Here is a 17,047-nt window from a genome sequence, read left to right on the forward strand (position 1 = left end):
TATGAATGCATATCTTCCCATGACACAGGAGGGAAAAGCGTGTCGTCCTTATCACCTCATTCATACAAACACAAGAAGAGTGGAAGCACGAACGTCAGACAATAAAGCTCTGTTGCCCGGGAAATAGTGATTGTCTTCCCCATTTTGTAGATTAGATATTTGTTTCATTTCTGTGAAGTTTGTTATTGTTGTAGAAGGTCAAAGGGAAATGTGTAAGAAGATACCTAGGAACTTGTCATTCTAACTAATACTATCAGTGTTTATAGAATGTGATATTATGTGTTATATTATTATATTAAGGTCACAATCAAATAACAAGTTGATAATTTTTCTTCAATATTTGTCATTTTCCAACAGTCACTTTGGTTGGCATGGTTTCCTTGGTGACCTGCAGTAAACATGACATGAATGTGGGCTGATAAAGTCTGTATGCATGATTCTTTTCAGCCACCTGAACCTGTTTCTGTCTCACAGAGCCGTCTGATCTGCTGCCTCAGCAAATGTCTCATATTTTAAAGTCAGCTCAGCCTTCTTCAGCCCTCAGGCTCCGTCTTCCTGCTGAAGGCTCAGCCATAAAAAAACTCTCTGTGTCCTTTTCAATGACCTTTCTTCTGGTTTGGGTCAGGAGGCTGCTCTCAGGGTCATTCCTCTGCAAAGAAACAAAAGCTTGAGTTTAAATGAAAACTAGCAGCAGTCCGACAGCAACAAGATAATAACTTGAAGTGGTTACCTGTTACAAATACCTTGGTATCTGGCTTGATGATTGTCTCACTTTTAAACTTCATGTCAATAACCTGCTTAAAAAGCTGAGGGTTAGGCTAGGTTTCTTCTACAGGAACAAGTCCTGTTTCTCGCTTGAGGCCAGGAAAAGGCTAGTCACTGTGACCTTTTTACCTGTGCTGGACTATGGTTTTATATGAATGCACCTGCCAATTGCCTGGTCAAGTTAGATGCTGCGTATCACAGAGCACTGAGATTTGTGACAAACTGTAAAGCATTAACCCATCACTGTACCCTGTATGCAAGGGCTGGTTTGCTTTCACTAACGGCCCGTCCACACTACAGTGTCGACAGCGTCGACAGCTTCAATCTGCACATTCACTTTGAATGGGGTGACGTCACGTTGCCGCTTTTTTTCGCCGAACTGAATTGTGGGTAGCATAGCGGTCCGTCTCCGCCGGAGACGCCGGAGTAGCCAGCGCCAGCCAATCAAATCCCGTTTCGGAAAATCTGACAGCTCAAGCCGTAGCCAATCAAACCGCGTCTAAGCTGGGAGAGATATCCCGCCGTTCATTTCTATATTTCAAAAAAAGATGGAGGAGAAACTCCGTATAACTGTACGGAGGCTCAGTCACTGGTACATTTGTATATACAAAGCCGTGCTAGGGAAACTTCAATCCTACATCTGCTCCCTGATCTCACAGCGAAGTGTAAGTGGCTACTGCCTGAGATCGCATGCTGTGGTTTTATTAAATTTGCCAACTGCTAGGACTGTCTTAGGGAAGACAGCTTTTAGATGCGCAGCTCCTCTGTCTTGGAATAGTCTGCAATTGGAATGGAAACTGAGCAATCTGGTGCCACTAAATGTTTTTAAAGCTCGGTTGGATGCTACTCAATCGGAAGCTGTTGGTACCTGTTCATGTGGATAATTATGTAAATTGTAAATCCCTGTAATGATGCTGTATGATGTCCTTTTTGTTGTTCTGTTTATGTTTTATGTGGAACCTACTTGAGCAGGTCTCCCTTGAAAAGAGATCAATGATCTCAATGGGATACACCTGGATAAATAAAGGTTTGAAATGAAAAAAAATAATGTTGTTGGCAATTGGTCAAAGACACATGGTACAAGATATGGGCATGATGAAACATCAAAACAATTGGAGTTATTTATATTGAATATATAATCTTTTTAAAGTCAAAGTAATGGCTTAAAATTACAATAAACAAGCAATTGCTCCAGTTTCATATAGCTCTGAAAATAAGATCCACAGTTTACTACACAGGAAGTGATTTTAGGTGTTTCCACAACATCACAGTGGTTCAACTCATTAGTCAGTGGTAAAGCTTTAACGAGAATTTGAGCTGGTATATCAGCTCCTAAAATAAGTTGAAAAGAATAATTCAAGAAAAGGTTTTTATTAAAAATATGAAAACAAACAATATGCCATCCGTATATGTTTGTGTGATGACTGAAGGAGGGACACTGGCTCTGCAGCTCAGTGTAAGGATGTGGACCGTGGTTAAAGTTGCAGTTTCAGATTTCACTGTGATCTTGCGGCAGGATCTTGCCCCACTGACCAGCTTCTGCTTCCTGTTTGCACTAATCAGGCCCCGGGGGCTCATTGGCTGAGCTTAGCACAGCAGCACACTGCTTTGGTGCTAATCACCGGTGACCCACGTGACACTGTAAACCTTATAGATCTGTCAGCGCACTGCATAGTCACATTACACTCCACAGCTCGCCAGGCATTCTGTTTAATGCTCAAAATGGAAGCTCCACTCTCACTGATTTGCATTTTTCCTCAGTGTTTTAGCCATGCATCCTTACTCTTTGTCCTGTATACGGTTGTTCTGCTTACTGAGTGTTTGCTGCTGCAGAGGTCACCTGTTGAATCCTGCATGTGAAGAATCGTTTTTTGTCAGGCAATGAGCAGTCAATGTTAGTGACCTGTGTTTCTTTTGTAGGATAACATCATTCTGGATTCATGATGTTTTGATATGGCACAATTAGTTTGTACAGTTTCGACCATAGCAGCTACGCCTGCATCCATTAATAAGGATTGACTCATCATTTCTCATCTAATGTGTCCTTATCTGTGCGAGTCATTAGAAGCAAAGTGGGTGTGTTTTTTCTGCGTGAAGAAATTATGATGAATGAGTAAGGGCTTTTGCTGCTATTTACGAACCAAACATTGTCACAATGTCAGACAGAGATTAGGAAATAGTGTATGGGACAATACGTTTGAACTGAAATATTACAGAGCCAGGTCTCTTATTTCACTCCATCTGCTTTGATGAAGAAGTCAAGCTCAGTATTAACTTGTTTCAAGCTAATACTTGCTTGCTCAGACCTTAAGTGTGTGTTGCTCAGTAACTTAAAAACAAAAGTGGGTTCAGAGGTGAATTCAGAGAATCCGTTCTGGATCCAGGCACTGCCAGTAGTCGGGACGCTGTGTGTGTTGTTGTTATATGCCACACAAAGTTATATAACACACAGCTTTCAGAATATTGTGTAATGTTTGCAGATAATTGTAGAGAAAAGTATGTAAGGACGACAAATACCCACAGCACGTCCATCTCATGTACAGACTGTGCAGTGTGCAGTGGATCATTCGGTGATGGTGTCATATTCTTAGTTCGCCAGCAAAACACATGAAAGGATGTGGAGGATCTGTCTCGGCTAATCGAATGTACAGTATGAGGCCTGTCTAAAAAGACCAACATAACCTGGCCATGTGCTATATGTAGACATAAACAAATCAACTGTCCTCTTCTATTGAACTTCCTCGTCTATGACCCTCAGTAAACATGCAGAGGTATGCCAAAACAAGTTTTTTTAAAGACCTGCATCTACTTATTCAGATCAAGGCCCTGAGTGATAACGTCTCTGAAGGCTACTTCCTCCAGTCCTGAGTGCAGGGACAGGGCTCAGGTTTCTGATGCTCGGCTCAGCTGCAGGGTTCACACTCCTGTGACAGAGGACGAGGTCCCTGAAGAGAAGAGGTGAAAGGGTAATCTGATCCCACCTGCTGACACAGCCTCGCAGTAACTGGGATATAACTAATTCTGTTAGACGGATGTAAATTGTTTCATTGACAAAACCGGTTTAAATAATTCATGCCCTGACACAACTCCCAGTGCTATCACTGTGTGGAAAAAAGGTCACTGGATGGGATGAGTTCATTAAACTGATAGGATACACTTCAGAAAGGTAACATGTGCCTTTCTTTTTAGGGAATGTTATGTTTTATTAAACCGAACAAACAACAATTAATGTGTTTGTATGTTTAATGTTTGTTAGTTTGACAGATGCATTATTTTGTAAGAGAAAATAAGTTTTATTTGTTACAATAAGTAATGTAGGCCAAAACATTTTCATTGCATTAATTTCCTCTCTCTCTTTCTCACACACACACACACACACACACACACACACACACACACACACACACACACACACACACACACACACACACCACACACACACACACACACACACACACACACACCTACCTACCTTTGGAACCAGAGCCTCCACAGAGTAACTGATAATGGACCATTGTGTGCCATGTGGTCACAGGAGCTGGATGATTGAAAACCAAATTACCTTTCCTTCTGAGTGACTCTTGAGTGAGCCGAAGCTGTCGGCGGCTCACAGGTTCATACCAGTATCAAATCCTTGTCTGCTTTCAATGAGCCGGAGTCACTCAGTCTTTTAAAGGCGTTGCTATGTAAGCTGTTGGATATAGTGAAATGCTATTGATACAGAAAGCAGTTGAAAGAACACAACACTATGTATTTTCACTTTGCACGTATGTCATATCTTATATAAACACCTTTGATTATAACTTTTTTATAAATACAAATGTAATTCATTTTGTCTGCATTTATGATTGCATGTTTTTGTTGATTTTGTCAATGTTGTTTTTAATGCAAGGCTGTGACACAAAACCTCAAATATTTAGGGCTTGTCCTTAAGAGTGAGTTTAAACTTTAGATTCAATTGAAAATCTTCTGATGACATTTTCAGTGGAATTGTTCTCCTTGAGGTTTTTATTAGTTTATTTATTAGTTAGTATTAGTAGTACTGTGTAATTAATTAACACCATTAAAAAATGGGCTGTACTCTAAACAGGAGCATCCCATATGCAGGATGTTGGCCAGCTTGTTCCTGCTTTTCTTTCTTCAGCTGATATCACATCACAACAGATTTAATTCTTCATTGATTTACGAGATCAGAGTGTTTTCTGGGGTATCTTGGCTCTTTTTACTCTTTGCCCTATGATGATATTGATTATGTAGTTATTTTATCTTTGTTTATGTGCAGGGAGCCTGATATTCCAGCATGGGCTCCTTTACTCTACCAGCTCCAGCTGCTGGACTTCAGAGAGAAACTGGACCCGTTAACTCTGCCCGTCGCCGACCGCATCCGCATCGGCAACCAGAAACGAGAGCGAGGAAACTTTCATTTCCAGAGGGAGGAATACAGCATGGCTGCCAGAGCCTACAGTATGGCTCTGGATGTGCTAACCACGCGCAGCAGAGGTAACCCAGCAGCAAAACCTGAATGTATATGTAAGATAACACACATACATTTCTAAACATAAAAACACACATACATTTCTAAACATAAAAACACAGTATTTCATAGAGACCTCAAACACTTCTACATTAATCTGAGTCCAGAGTTACGTAACATAATGCTCTCCTCCAGTCTGCCATCACACTAATCACACTATCACCTTGCAGAGCCACATCTATCTGAGTCCGGTGCCATGATAAATGTTTTGGTTTCATTTGTTTGAATAATCAAAGCTAATCAACTTTCATATTATTTCCACCTCCTTAATCCTGCTAATCATTGACGAGGCAGGGTGGGCCCGAGAGGGAAATGTGAATGAACAATGAAGAGAAAAACATGGACTGCTTCATAATGCGTCAATGATGGTGGAGCAGAGAGTGAACTCAGTGAAGAGAGGAGTTTATCAGGGCATCAAGATTAGGGAATTAGTGGATGAGAAGATGACCAAAAAATAATATATTGAAGCAGAGACATCAACAATTTAGGCTGACTCTTTTTTGGGTCATCTTTCACCTATCTGACTTATCATTTACAAATATAATTCACGTTGCGTGGAGCTTATAAATCACTCTAATTGATTAACCAGTAATCAACTAATCATGCACTCACATGGACATTAGACGTGATCAGACTCCATTTTCTGCTCGGTTTTTACAGGTAATTGTCTTGATGAAGTATAGGGTTGCAATATTCCGGGAATTTTCAAAGATGAAAACTTTCCATGGGAATTAACGGGAATTTATGGGAATAAACAGGAACAATTCTAAATTGAAGGTTGGCTCGTCATAGGGAACTTAAATATAGTTGGGGAAAGTATATTTTAGCATAATCTTGACTAAAACAAATAGATGCCATTCAAGTACAGTTGAATATCCATGCCATAGCAGTGATTCTCAAACTTTTTTCAATAATGTACCCCCTTTGGAAAAAAAATGCAGCCAAGTACCCCCTGATCAGCGCAAAAACAATTTGTTAGGGAAGAAATGACTATATAAAGAGGTACAGTACAGTGCTGCACCATCAGTGTCTGATTTATTAAAACAACAACCTTGTAACTGAGAAACACTTAAATGCTACATTTCAAATGTTTACAATCCATCACTAAATTCATGGCAAACCAATTTTAACATCATGCAATAACACTAAGACGACATTAGTTGCATTGAACTGATCTTTTTAATAAGTTGTACTTACAATTTAGTGAGAAACATGGGCTTGTGCTTCACTGAGGACCTTTGTCATTCTGACAGGGAGGCAAACTGCAGTTATTACACTTCGTGTTTTGAAATATGTGTAACTCTAGTCTATTAATATAAAACCCACACTGCTCAAACTTCGTTACTTTTCCTAAAATTGATATATTTATCTATTTTTTTTCTTTTTCATTAACATAAAATAAATCTCACGTACCCCCTGCAGTACTCCAACGTACGCCTAGGGGTCTGCGTACCCCCATTTGAGAACCACTGCCATAGCACACTGCTTACGGCATGGCTATTGAGACCACACCCCCTACAGGCACAGTGCATTCGTCCATCACATGCACAGATGAGTAATATTTAACTCAACATTCCTGTTTTCGTTCTTCAATTAAACAAATAATTGATCAATAAAATAATTAAAACTTGTTCTGTTCTACTTAAAAAAAAAAAAAAAATCTGTTGAAATGTCATGTCTTTTGTTTAATTTTGCATCGAATATTTCCAAAATTCCCCAGCTTAACTTCCCATGGAAACTTTTCGGAAATTTACCGGAAATGTTCCTCCCTTTGCAACCCTAATGAAGTATATAAACCAGGGATGGGCAACTTTGATGGTGGTGGGGGCCACATCATTGATGTACTGGCCACCAGGGGGCCACAGATTCACTTGGAACACACACAAAAAAATTCCATGTGTTGTATGTAATTATTAACAAATATACTAAGTCTGACATCTTCATTGACATTTTACAATCAAAGGGAACATCCCCAAAAAATGGGAACATCCTCTAATAAGCTCACTAAACAAATATCAGTTCACAGACATTTTATTTCATTTTTACAAGTGGCATGTTTGTATTGAACAGGTTATTAAACAGTGGAATAAAACTATTTTAAACTATTGGAAAGCACGAAAAATGTGTGTGTATTGAGATTAACCATTAGATGACATACACATGAAGTCATGAACACTAACCCAGACATTAGTTGTCTAACTTGAACCTAAAACACTTGTAGCCAGTCTCTGCATTCCCCTTATTCCACAATAAGGGGAATGTCAACACAGACACCTGTCAGCCCGCACTCTGCTGTTCCTCAGCACCACTCCCCCTCCCTCCCGCTGAAATTATGAATGAAAAGCGTAGTAATCATAGATAACACGGCAGGGTCCATGACAGTTTGTTTTCATCTGATTTCAAATAAACAAAGTCTTGGTTTTAAGAATATTAAACTTGTTTCGCCAAATTGAGATGATAAAAACAACTTTTAAGCTTGTAAAGGCATAATTACAAGAGGCAACAACAGCCGTGTTTCTTGTGAGGGTTTCCCCGGGAAACAAACACAATACACACAAATGCGTCACAGATTATTTTTGCGGTATTTGAAATCATCTACGCAGCTCGCAACGTAACTAGGAGTCTAGTGGACGGTATCAGTACTACAAGTAAACCATTTGTTTGTTTTTTTTACATTTTTTAAAAATTAATTACGTTGTTTATAAATTAATCGGAAGGCCGCAAAAAGAGGAGGTGGGGGCCGCATGCGGCCTGCGGGCCGCCATTTGCCCATCCCTGATATAAACCAATGTTAGTATTTAGCATTAGCATTTTAACCAAACCACCAAAAAAGAAAAGAAAGAAAACAGGAAAGAAATGTTGTTAAGATGTGCCGAAGTACATTAAAGGTGGGGTAGGTACATTTCAGAAACCGGCTCGAGTGCACTAAAATTTGAAAGTACACAGCCGAAAATAATCCGCCCCTTCCTTCAGACTTCCTTACAGAGCACCTCCTCCAACACACATGAACGCGCACATGACTTCGGTTGGCTATATAGTTCAGGGGAATTGTAAACCATACAAAACAGATAATTACCTGTCCAAGAGAAAAAGAGCGACCACGGCGTCAGATTTCAACTCGGTTATTCCCTATCTTTATTGAAGAGCGTGGTATTTAAATTTGAGAGTGTGGTGCCGTGAAAAGAGAGTCGGAGGCGGTGTATTAAGAATGGAGTTCCAATCTTTATTATCCATTACTTCAGACAGGTTAACACATGCACTGCTCTGCCTGATGAGCTAGCAGGAATGGCAGCTAAAGCTACAGGTGTTCCCCACTAAAGGGTCCGTGTGGCAACACAATAAGCAAGGTGAATTATGTCCAATAACGTGTCACCACACAAGCCCCCCCAGAATTCACACATAAACAAAATCAGCATGGCGGGGAGGAACGACACGCCGACCCCCACGACTCCTGAGCACGGGAGTCGGAAAAGTGACTCCCGCCTGTGCGGCCCCCGGAAGGGGAGGGACCGGAACAACAGGTCTTAAATCCGTGACAGGGGACGAGGCCGGGGGGCGGCCCCGTCGCGGAGGTCGAGCCAGCACCACAGGCTGGTCCAAGTCCAGGTGAGCAGCCTTCACCCGGTCCACCGAGACGTGCTCGGCCTTGCCACCCAGGTCGACCACCAGGTGCTTGTCCCCGTGCTCCAAGACCCGGAAAGGCCCATCATAAGGGGGCTGCAGGGGGCCTCTGTGCGCATCGTGCCGGATGAACACGTGCTCCGCCGAGCGGAGCTCTGCGGGAACCTGGGACACCTGAGTACCGTGCTGAGTAGTAGGGATCGGAACAAAGGCCTCAGCGGCGTCACGCAGGAAAGCCCGCTGGGCCGACGCCGACCAGGGAGCCGATGCATTTGGGAGGAAATCCCCCGGAACTCTCAGCGGCTGACCGTAGACCATCTCCGCTGTAGAACACTGCAGATCTTCCTTAGGTGCGGTCCTCAGGCCCAGCATCACCCAGGGCAGCTTGTCGACCCAGTTACCGTCCGTAAGGCCGGCCTTGAGGGCCGCCTTCATGGAGCGATGAAAGCGCTCGCAGAGACCGTTAGCCTGAGGGTGGTAAGCGGTAGTCCTGTGCAGCTTAACCCCCAAACCGCCTGCCACAGCGTTCCAGAGCTCGGACGTGAACTGAGAGCCCCTGTCTGAGGAAATGTCTGACGGGGTGCCAAAACGACACACCCACGTTGCAATGAAGGCCCGGGCAACGTCTGCGGCTGATGTCGAAACGAGCGGAACCGCCTCCGGCCAACGGGTCGTCCTGTCCACCATGGTGAGGAGGTAGGAAAACCCCTGAGAGGAAGGCAACGGACCAACCAGGTCAATGTTGACGTGATCAAACCTCCTCTCAGGCACCAGGAAACGCTCCAACGGGGCCTTCGTGTGGCGGTGCACCTTAGCGCGTTGACAAGCCACGCACTCCCTGGCCCAAGTCCTCACGTCCCTTTTCAGTCCTTGCCAAACAAACTTCGCCGCTACCAAACGGACCGAAGGTTTAACGCCGGGGTGTGACAGGCCGTGCACAGCCTCGAACACAGGACGCCTCCAGCTGGCAGGGACGACAGGCCGCGCCAGGCCCGTAGAGACGTCACACAGGAGAGTAATGCCCGCGTCGCCGAACACCACGTCCTCCAAGCGCAGCCCCGCGCTCTCCACCTTCAGGGCCTGGACGCCGGGATCTGTGACCTGGTCTGCCGCCATGCGAGTATAGTCCAGGCCCAACTGGACGGCACCGATGACGACCCTGGAGAGGCAATCAGCAACCAGGTTCGACTTGCCAGCCACGTGCTTAATGTCCGTAGTGAACTCCGATATGTAGGACAGCTGCCGCTGCTGACGTGCCGACCAAGGCTCCGCCACTTTTGACATGGCGAAGGTGAGCGGCTTGTGGTCGACAAACGCCGTAAATTCACGGCCTTCCAGCATGAAACGGAAGTGCCGCACGGCCAAATAAAGTCCGAGGAGCTCCCGGTCAAAGGCGCTGTATTTGCGTTCTCTAGGCGTCAGCTGGCGGCTGAAAAAGGCGAGCGGCTGCCAAGCGCCCTCCACCCACTGCTCGTGCACTGCGCCGACCGCGTAGTCTGACGCATCCGTGGTGATGGAGATGGGAGCCGTAGATGATGGGTGTGCCAGCAAAGCCGCCTGAGCCAACGCGGTCTTGACCTCAGCAAAAGCGCCGTCCGCCTCTGCTGTCCAGTCGATCTCCTGGACGGGGGTCTTGCCTTTCAACGCTTCATACAGCGGCCGCATGATGTGTGCGGCCCGGGCGATGAAACGGTGGTAGAAAGTCACCATCCCCAGAAACTCACGGAGCGACCGGGCTGTGAGCGGGCGAGGAAACGCCGCAACAGCCTCCACCTTCGCTGGCAGAGGTGTCGCACCGCCCTTGGTGACGCGGTGCCCCAGGAAATCGATGTCCGACACCCCGAACTGGCACTTTGCAGGATTGATGATTAATCCGTGTTCGTTGAGCCGTGTGAAAAGGGCTCGGAGGTGGGACAGGTGCTCCTGCACTGAAGCGCTGGCATACTCGTCGAGGTAAACAAACACAAACGGCAGGTCCCGCAGCACCGAATCCATCAGGCGCTGGAACGTCTGAGCGGCATTCTTGAGTCCAAAAGGCATCCGCAGGAACTCAAAAAGTCCAAAAGGCGTTATCACTGCTGTCTTGGGAACGTCCAGGGGGTGCATGGGCACCTGGTGGTATCCACGCACCAGGTCCACCTTGGAAAACACCCCCGTACCGGCCAGATGCGCCGAAAAGTCCTGAATGTGCGGCACCGGATAGCGGTCAGGCATAGTGGCGTCGTTGAGTCGGCGGTAATCCCCGCACGGGCGGAACCCGCCGTTCGATTTGGGAACGACGTGCAGGGGGGAAGCCCAAGGACTGTCGGAGCGGCGGACAATGCCCAGGCGCTCCATGGTTGCGAACTCCGCCCTCGCTACAGCCAGCTTAGAAGGGTTCAACCCCAGCTTAGAAGGGTTCAACCCTTCTAAGCCGGGCCCTGGCGTAGACAGGAGGCCCCCCGGTAGTGACGTGGTGTTCCACGCCATGCTTAGTGGTAAGGGCAGAGAAGGTGGGTAGCGACAGGTCTGGAAACTCGGCCAACAGTCTGAGAAACGTGTCTGCACCTGACAGCGAGCCTGACAGCCCGTCGTACGCTGCGCTGCCAAGTGTGCACACGAGGGAAGAAAACGTTAAGGCATCAACCAAACGCCTATTCTTAACGTCCACTAAGAGTCCATGAGCACACAAAAAATCCGCTCCGAGGAGGGGAAAAGAAATGTCCGCTGTCACAAAATCCCAGCTGAAACGCTGTCCTCCGATGCACAAACACATAGGCCTCACGCCGTACGTGCGAATGGGACTGCCGTTAGCCGTCGTCAATCGCGGTCCGTGCCCCCCACGGGCGACGTCTTCACTCGACGCTGGAACTACGCTCCGTTGAGCGCCCGTGTCACACAGAAACAGGCTCCCCGAAACGCTGTCGCTGACGAAGAGGAGCCTGCACGTGCCGCCGACGCTCAGAGCCACTACTGAGCGCCGGCCCCTCCGTTTCCCGGGGGTTTGTAGCTGCACGGAGCGATGCATCTCTTCGCCCTTGTCCCGAAACGTGCGTGGTAAACGCACTCTCCGGCGTCTCCACGCCGGCTAGCCACAGCCGTGTCCGGCCTCCGCCACGCTTTCTTGACTGCCGGTGGGCCGCTGAGCGTCGCGGCTAACGTCTCTGCCCCGGGCTGTTGCGTAGCCAGGAAAAAACGATCCGCTTCCTCAGCCAAAGCACGGGGCTCCGTGACAGGCGTGTTGGCCAGCGCCGTCTGTACCCGGGGAGGCAAGTGACGCAGGGAAATCTCCGTGAATAAAATACGGGGATCTTCCCCCCCTAGCAGATTTAGCATTTTCTCCATTAGCTGGGATGGCTTGCTGTCTCCTAGGCCTTGAATGTCAAGTATCTGGCGGGCCCTCTCCTTAGCAGATAAGCTAAATGTCTTAAGGAGAAGGGCCTTAATCGCCTCATATTTGCCATGATGTGGGGGGGCTGCGATGAATCCCACCAACCTGGATGACGTGGAGCTCCCCAGCGCTGCTACCACATGGTAGTATTTTAGGTCCCCGTCACGGACCTGTCGGCAGGCGAAATGTGCCTCCACGTGTGCGAACCATGCCTCCGCGGTGTGCTCCCAGAATTCCGACAGCTTTATGAAAACATCGCGCTCAGCCATGTTCGTTAATTTTCCGGAAACTTTCTCGGAAAAGTCAGGGTCACCAGTGTAGTGCCGTGAAAAGAGAGTCGGAGGCGGTGTATTAAGAATGGAGTTCCAATCTTTATTATCCATTACTTCAGAGAGGTTAACACATGCACTGCTCTGCCTGATGAGCTAGCAGGAATGGCAGCTAAAGCTACAGGTGTTCCCCACTAAAGGGTCCGTGTGGCAACACAATAAGCAAGGTGAATTATGTCCAATAACGTGTCACCACAAGAGCATACTTTATTGATTTCCTTCACTCAAACCCTGTCATCGCACCAAAAACAAACCAAAGAGTAACCGCCCTTACGGGACGCTGTAATAAATAAAGCGAACGCACCCGCAAGGACACCTGGCCTCCTATTGGTTGAGGGATTTTGAGAGGATTGTTGCACAAAAGTTTTGAGCGCGCACAGAATAAATCTGAGAGCAGAACAAATCTGTAAGCAGCAATATATCTGAGTGCAAGCGTACAGTTTGAGCAGAAGCAGAGCAAATCTAAGTGCAAGCAGGCACTATTTGAGTGCGAGGACAGGGTTTGAGGGAAATAAATACATAAAGTATGCTCTCAAATTTAAATACCACGCTCTTGAATAAAGGTAGGGAATAACCCCCATAGGTGTGTTCCATCAGTAGTCGCCATCGTTGAAAGGCAACTCCGATATTGACTCTGGTTTGAATTCTCCTAGTTTCCACTTTGTTTTTGTTCCTACTTTGCTCCGTTACATTATTTATTTTGCCACCAGTAGACGATATTGAACCTAACTCATGCCATGGTGAAAGTGGCCGCCTGTTGCTGGCGAGTCATTGAAGTACTGCTGCAATGCACGCCCAATGACGGCACGCCCAATGAGGGCACGAGATACATTTGTGCGTGCACGAGATGGAAGGCTGACAGACAGGGCGGCAATTTTTTTAAGAGCATTCCATGGAATATAACAAAAAGTGTATCTCGAGCCGGTTTCTCAAACTTACCTACCCCACCTTTAATATTAGTTTGGTTTTGAATGGTAAGAAATGTCTTGCCCATTATTTAGGCTTTTAACACATTTAAATCTGAAAAGTTATTAGCAATTCAAACTCTGCAAGATGACATCTTTGATATTTGTGCTTAATCGTTTAATCACAGTTTTGAATAGCTAATCAAAAAGAGAAGATACAGATCCAGAAAGAGATTTATAGATGTGGAGCCTAAAGCTGAACCAATTAACATTATTCATTGAAAGATTGAGGTGTCATTCCAAGTGCCAACCCAAAAATAATGATCACCTGACTTTGCAGTCCCCCTCCACTCAACAATAGTGAGCTTCAATTCATTGTAGGGGCCAGAAACACAACTTCAAATTCCTGCTGATGTTGCTCTGTAACTAGGAAACTAAATGATAAATATCGTAAAGTGATATTGTGTTAATGTCGTTGCCTCCCAGTTGTCAAAATAAGTTCACATTTCTTTAAAGAATCAAATTTGGAACCACATCCTTAACAAAATTGATCAAATTCCACTGTAAATTTGAGATGTTGAGTGTGATTAAAAAGACTTGCATTCACCCAGATGTGGGCCCAGAGCTGCTGACATTTGATTCACTTCATTCTCCGGGCCAAGTATGAAAATTCCTTTGCACTAACAAGGGCTCATTATTCGGGTCACTTCTGCATTGTGCTGGACACGTTTGGGTCTAATGATGAATCCATGCAGTGGTTACAGCACGGACTGAGATACAATATCCAGCTGAATAAAGAAACAGAAGAACATCTCCTCATAATGACGCCCAGTGGGAGATTCTCTTTGAGATATTTCTTATATTCTGAAAGATGTCAGTATAAGTCCTCTCTGAGATTAGATAACTCATCTCTGTCAAAGTGTTGTTGTGTCAAGAGAGTACATGTGAGAGGTTGTGTGTCCGTCCCTACAGATGGTGGGAACGGTGGCGTGAAGACGGAGGAGGAGGAGGTGCGGGACTACCGGGTGAAGTGTTTGAACAACTTGGCCACCGTTCAGATCAAACTGGAGCAGTACCAGGAGGCGCTGAGCAGCAGCCGGGAAGTCCTGACCCTGGAGCCAAACAACGTCAAGTCCCTGTTCAGAGTGGGAAAGGTGCGGGCCCACGGGATGAGATATAATAATTATTGAGGAAGAACTAGTTGCTACATTATTGCTTTCTGTTATCTGCCTGTTTATGTATCTGTGTCTACAAACACTGCTCACACTGTTCAGTTATCTTTTTCAGCTTTTGTCAGACATGGGTGAATACAAAGAGGCGATGGAGGTGCTAAAAAGGGCATTGAAACTGGAGCCAACCACCAAGGTGAGATTGTGTGGGTGAATTGGCCCGTTCAGCTTTCTTACAATTCTGCCTGTCCTTCCCACACACACAGGGGCAAAAGTCAAATCCACCAATCAATACAAACAAATTGTTGTCGCCAAATGTGTGCATTAAAGGTCCCCCATTACACTGTTTTTCATCAATATATTATAGGTCTCAGATATATACAAAACATGTCTCTGAAGTGTTTGGCCTCGAAATACCAAACAGATCATGCATTGTAGCATCCCATAATCCCCCCTTATTCAGGCCTGTTTCAAAAGTGCTGATTCTCTGTCTGTTACTTTAGATGAAAAAGTGGATTTTGTATAATAGGTGACCTTTAATGCTAAAACATCCAATTCCTAAATGTTTTGACTCTTAATCTGTTCCCAAATGTTAAGGACAAAGGTAGTTACACAGGAGAGATGATGACACATGAATATAATTGATCACCTCTTTAAGTTCACACCACTTCACAAAGTTACTGCATTCACACGTTAGCCTGGAGAAAAAAGAGATGCCTTGGATCCCGGTGAACCACTTCAGTTGAAGGCCTGCCCTGTTCTGTCTTGTTTGTGTGGTTTGTCTATCTGGCAAACTGCACATCAGTCAGTCTACAGATGTGACCACAATGTTTAGATCAGCCAGAAAACCTAAAAATAACACATGCATGAGCTAAATATTGTTTAATGCCCTGTGCCCCCCAAAAAATAGAAGTGGAGTTAGAGGAGTCTTGCTTGCAGGTATACAGTATAGACGCTATGATTAGGATAGCTTCTCTGATGGACAGTTTTTCACAGCAAAACAATCTCAGTTTATGAACATTATTTTTGTTCACTGCAGACTGGTTTTTCTTATTTGGAAAAGTGTAAATAAAGTGTGAGGAGTCCATTTCCATCAGCTGTTTACGACATGGTTTGCCAATGTTACAGTGACCTGACCCACATTTCTCTGATGGTACACTGCCATCAGAGAAATGTCTGGTCTTGTCTAGACCAAACAAAAAGATCTGCTGCTTTGGTAATTACACCCTCTTGATGCTGGATTAAATACTTATTCAGCTGCTCTGTGAGAAAGGTATTGTACTGCAGTGTGTTACGTGATAACAAAAATACGTAGCAAATGTAGTTATATACTGTAAACAAGAATACATGTGTTGTTTTTTAATATTATATTAGATAGTATGACAAATTACAAACTAGTCTAATGAAAGTATTAAGAAAATATGCTGTTAAGTGATACTGCCTGACCACATAGGGACAAATAAATTGAAATGTAAAAGGAAAACAAATAACGATGGGATTTGTTGTCTACTTTCTAAGGCTTTGTGTTTCAGACCTCTGCTCTCACCTGCTGGACATTTTCAAAATTACAACTTCACATTTCTCTTTAGCTAAAATGTCTTATTTCCAACATTCGATCTACTGTACAAATAGCAGCTTTTTCGCAGAATGTTTAGACATTTTCTTTCTTCTTCAGGCGATCCACGCAGAGTTATCTAAACTGGTCAGACGGCAGTCAGGAGGCAAGGATACTCAGGAATGGATATCTAAACCAGCAGCAATGTTTGGAGATAACATCACACCTTTCCTGATTCCTTCTAAGAAGAAGCCATCTGTGAGTTACAACACAAATATTTCCTCAGTTTCATTCTGATTATAAAAACTCCCTGGATTTTGACTGACCTTGTTGTGTTTCAGGGAATTTCCTGGAAGTTTATACTTGGAGCTCTGGTTGTGGCCTTGGGCAGCTTAGTGACATCGTTGATTCTGACTGCAAGAAACTGACATCCTGCACACTTTGCACATGACGATGATGATATTCAGTCCTCTTTCCTTTCATCTGAAAAAAGTGTATACAGTGATGACACGAAGAAGGTTTGCAACCCAAGTATTTATAGTAGGAAAATGTTTCACTAACAAATTGTACAGTAAATATGAAATGAAATATAGTTAAGCATTGAGAATATACCAGCAGAGATTTCTGCTTATATGAAATACAGAAGCTTTAAACAAGTAGCTTTTCAGTTGTTTCTGCTTTTATTTGGAAAAGGGAGTACATTTCTGTATGATTGAAGGCGTTGAAACTGCAATAATCTTGCTTAATAAAATATTACGAATAATCAACTTTGTCTTCTTCTCTTGTGTAGGAGCCATTT

At 44.8% G+C, this 17,047-nt stretch overlaps 1 protein-coding gene across 2 annotated transcripts in view; it reads left to right on the top strand.

Moving 5' to 3' along the window:
- fkbp16 (FKBP prolyl isomerase 16) overlaps nucleotides 1-17,011 on the top strand; it is a 33,475-nt gene extending 16,464 nt beyond the window's left edge. Inside the window, exons 4-8 of one of the 2 annotated variants that reach the window (XM_034233628.1) lie at nucleotides 5,048-5,295; nucleotides 14,497-14,678; nucleotides 14,812-14,889; nucleotides 16,369-16,506; nucleotides 16,590-17,011. In XM_034233628.1, the coding sequence (XP_034089519.1) occupies nucleotides 5,048-5,295; nucleotides 14,497-14,678; nucleotides 14,812-14,889; nucleotides 16,369-16,506; nucleotides 16,590-16,676 (733 nt within the window). In that variant the 3' untranslated portion in view covers nucleotides 16,677-17,011. The remainder of the gene's footprint in view (nucleotides 1-5,047; nucleotides 5,296-14,496; nucleotides 14,679-14,811; nucleotides 14,890-16,368; nucleotides 16,507-16,589) is intronic. The other variant, XM_034233629.1, reaches the window with a different exon arrangement.
- The last annotated feature ends 36 nt before the right edge of the window (nucleotides 17,012-17,047 follow it).

Source organism: Gymnodraco acuticeps, unplaced genomic scaffold, assembly GCF_902827175.1.
Source record: "Gymnodraco acuticeps unplaced genomic scaffold, fGymAcu1.1, whole genome shotgun sequence".
Classification (NCBI taxonomy): Eukaryota; Metazoa; Chordata; class Actinopteri; order Perciformes; family Bathydraconidae; genus Gymnodraco; species Gymnodraco acuticeps.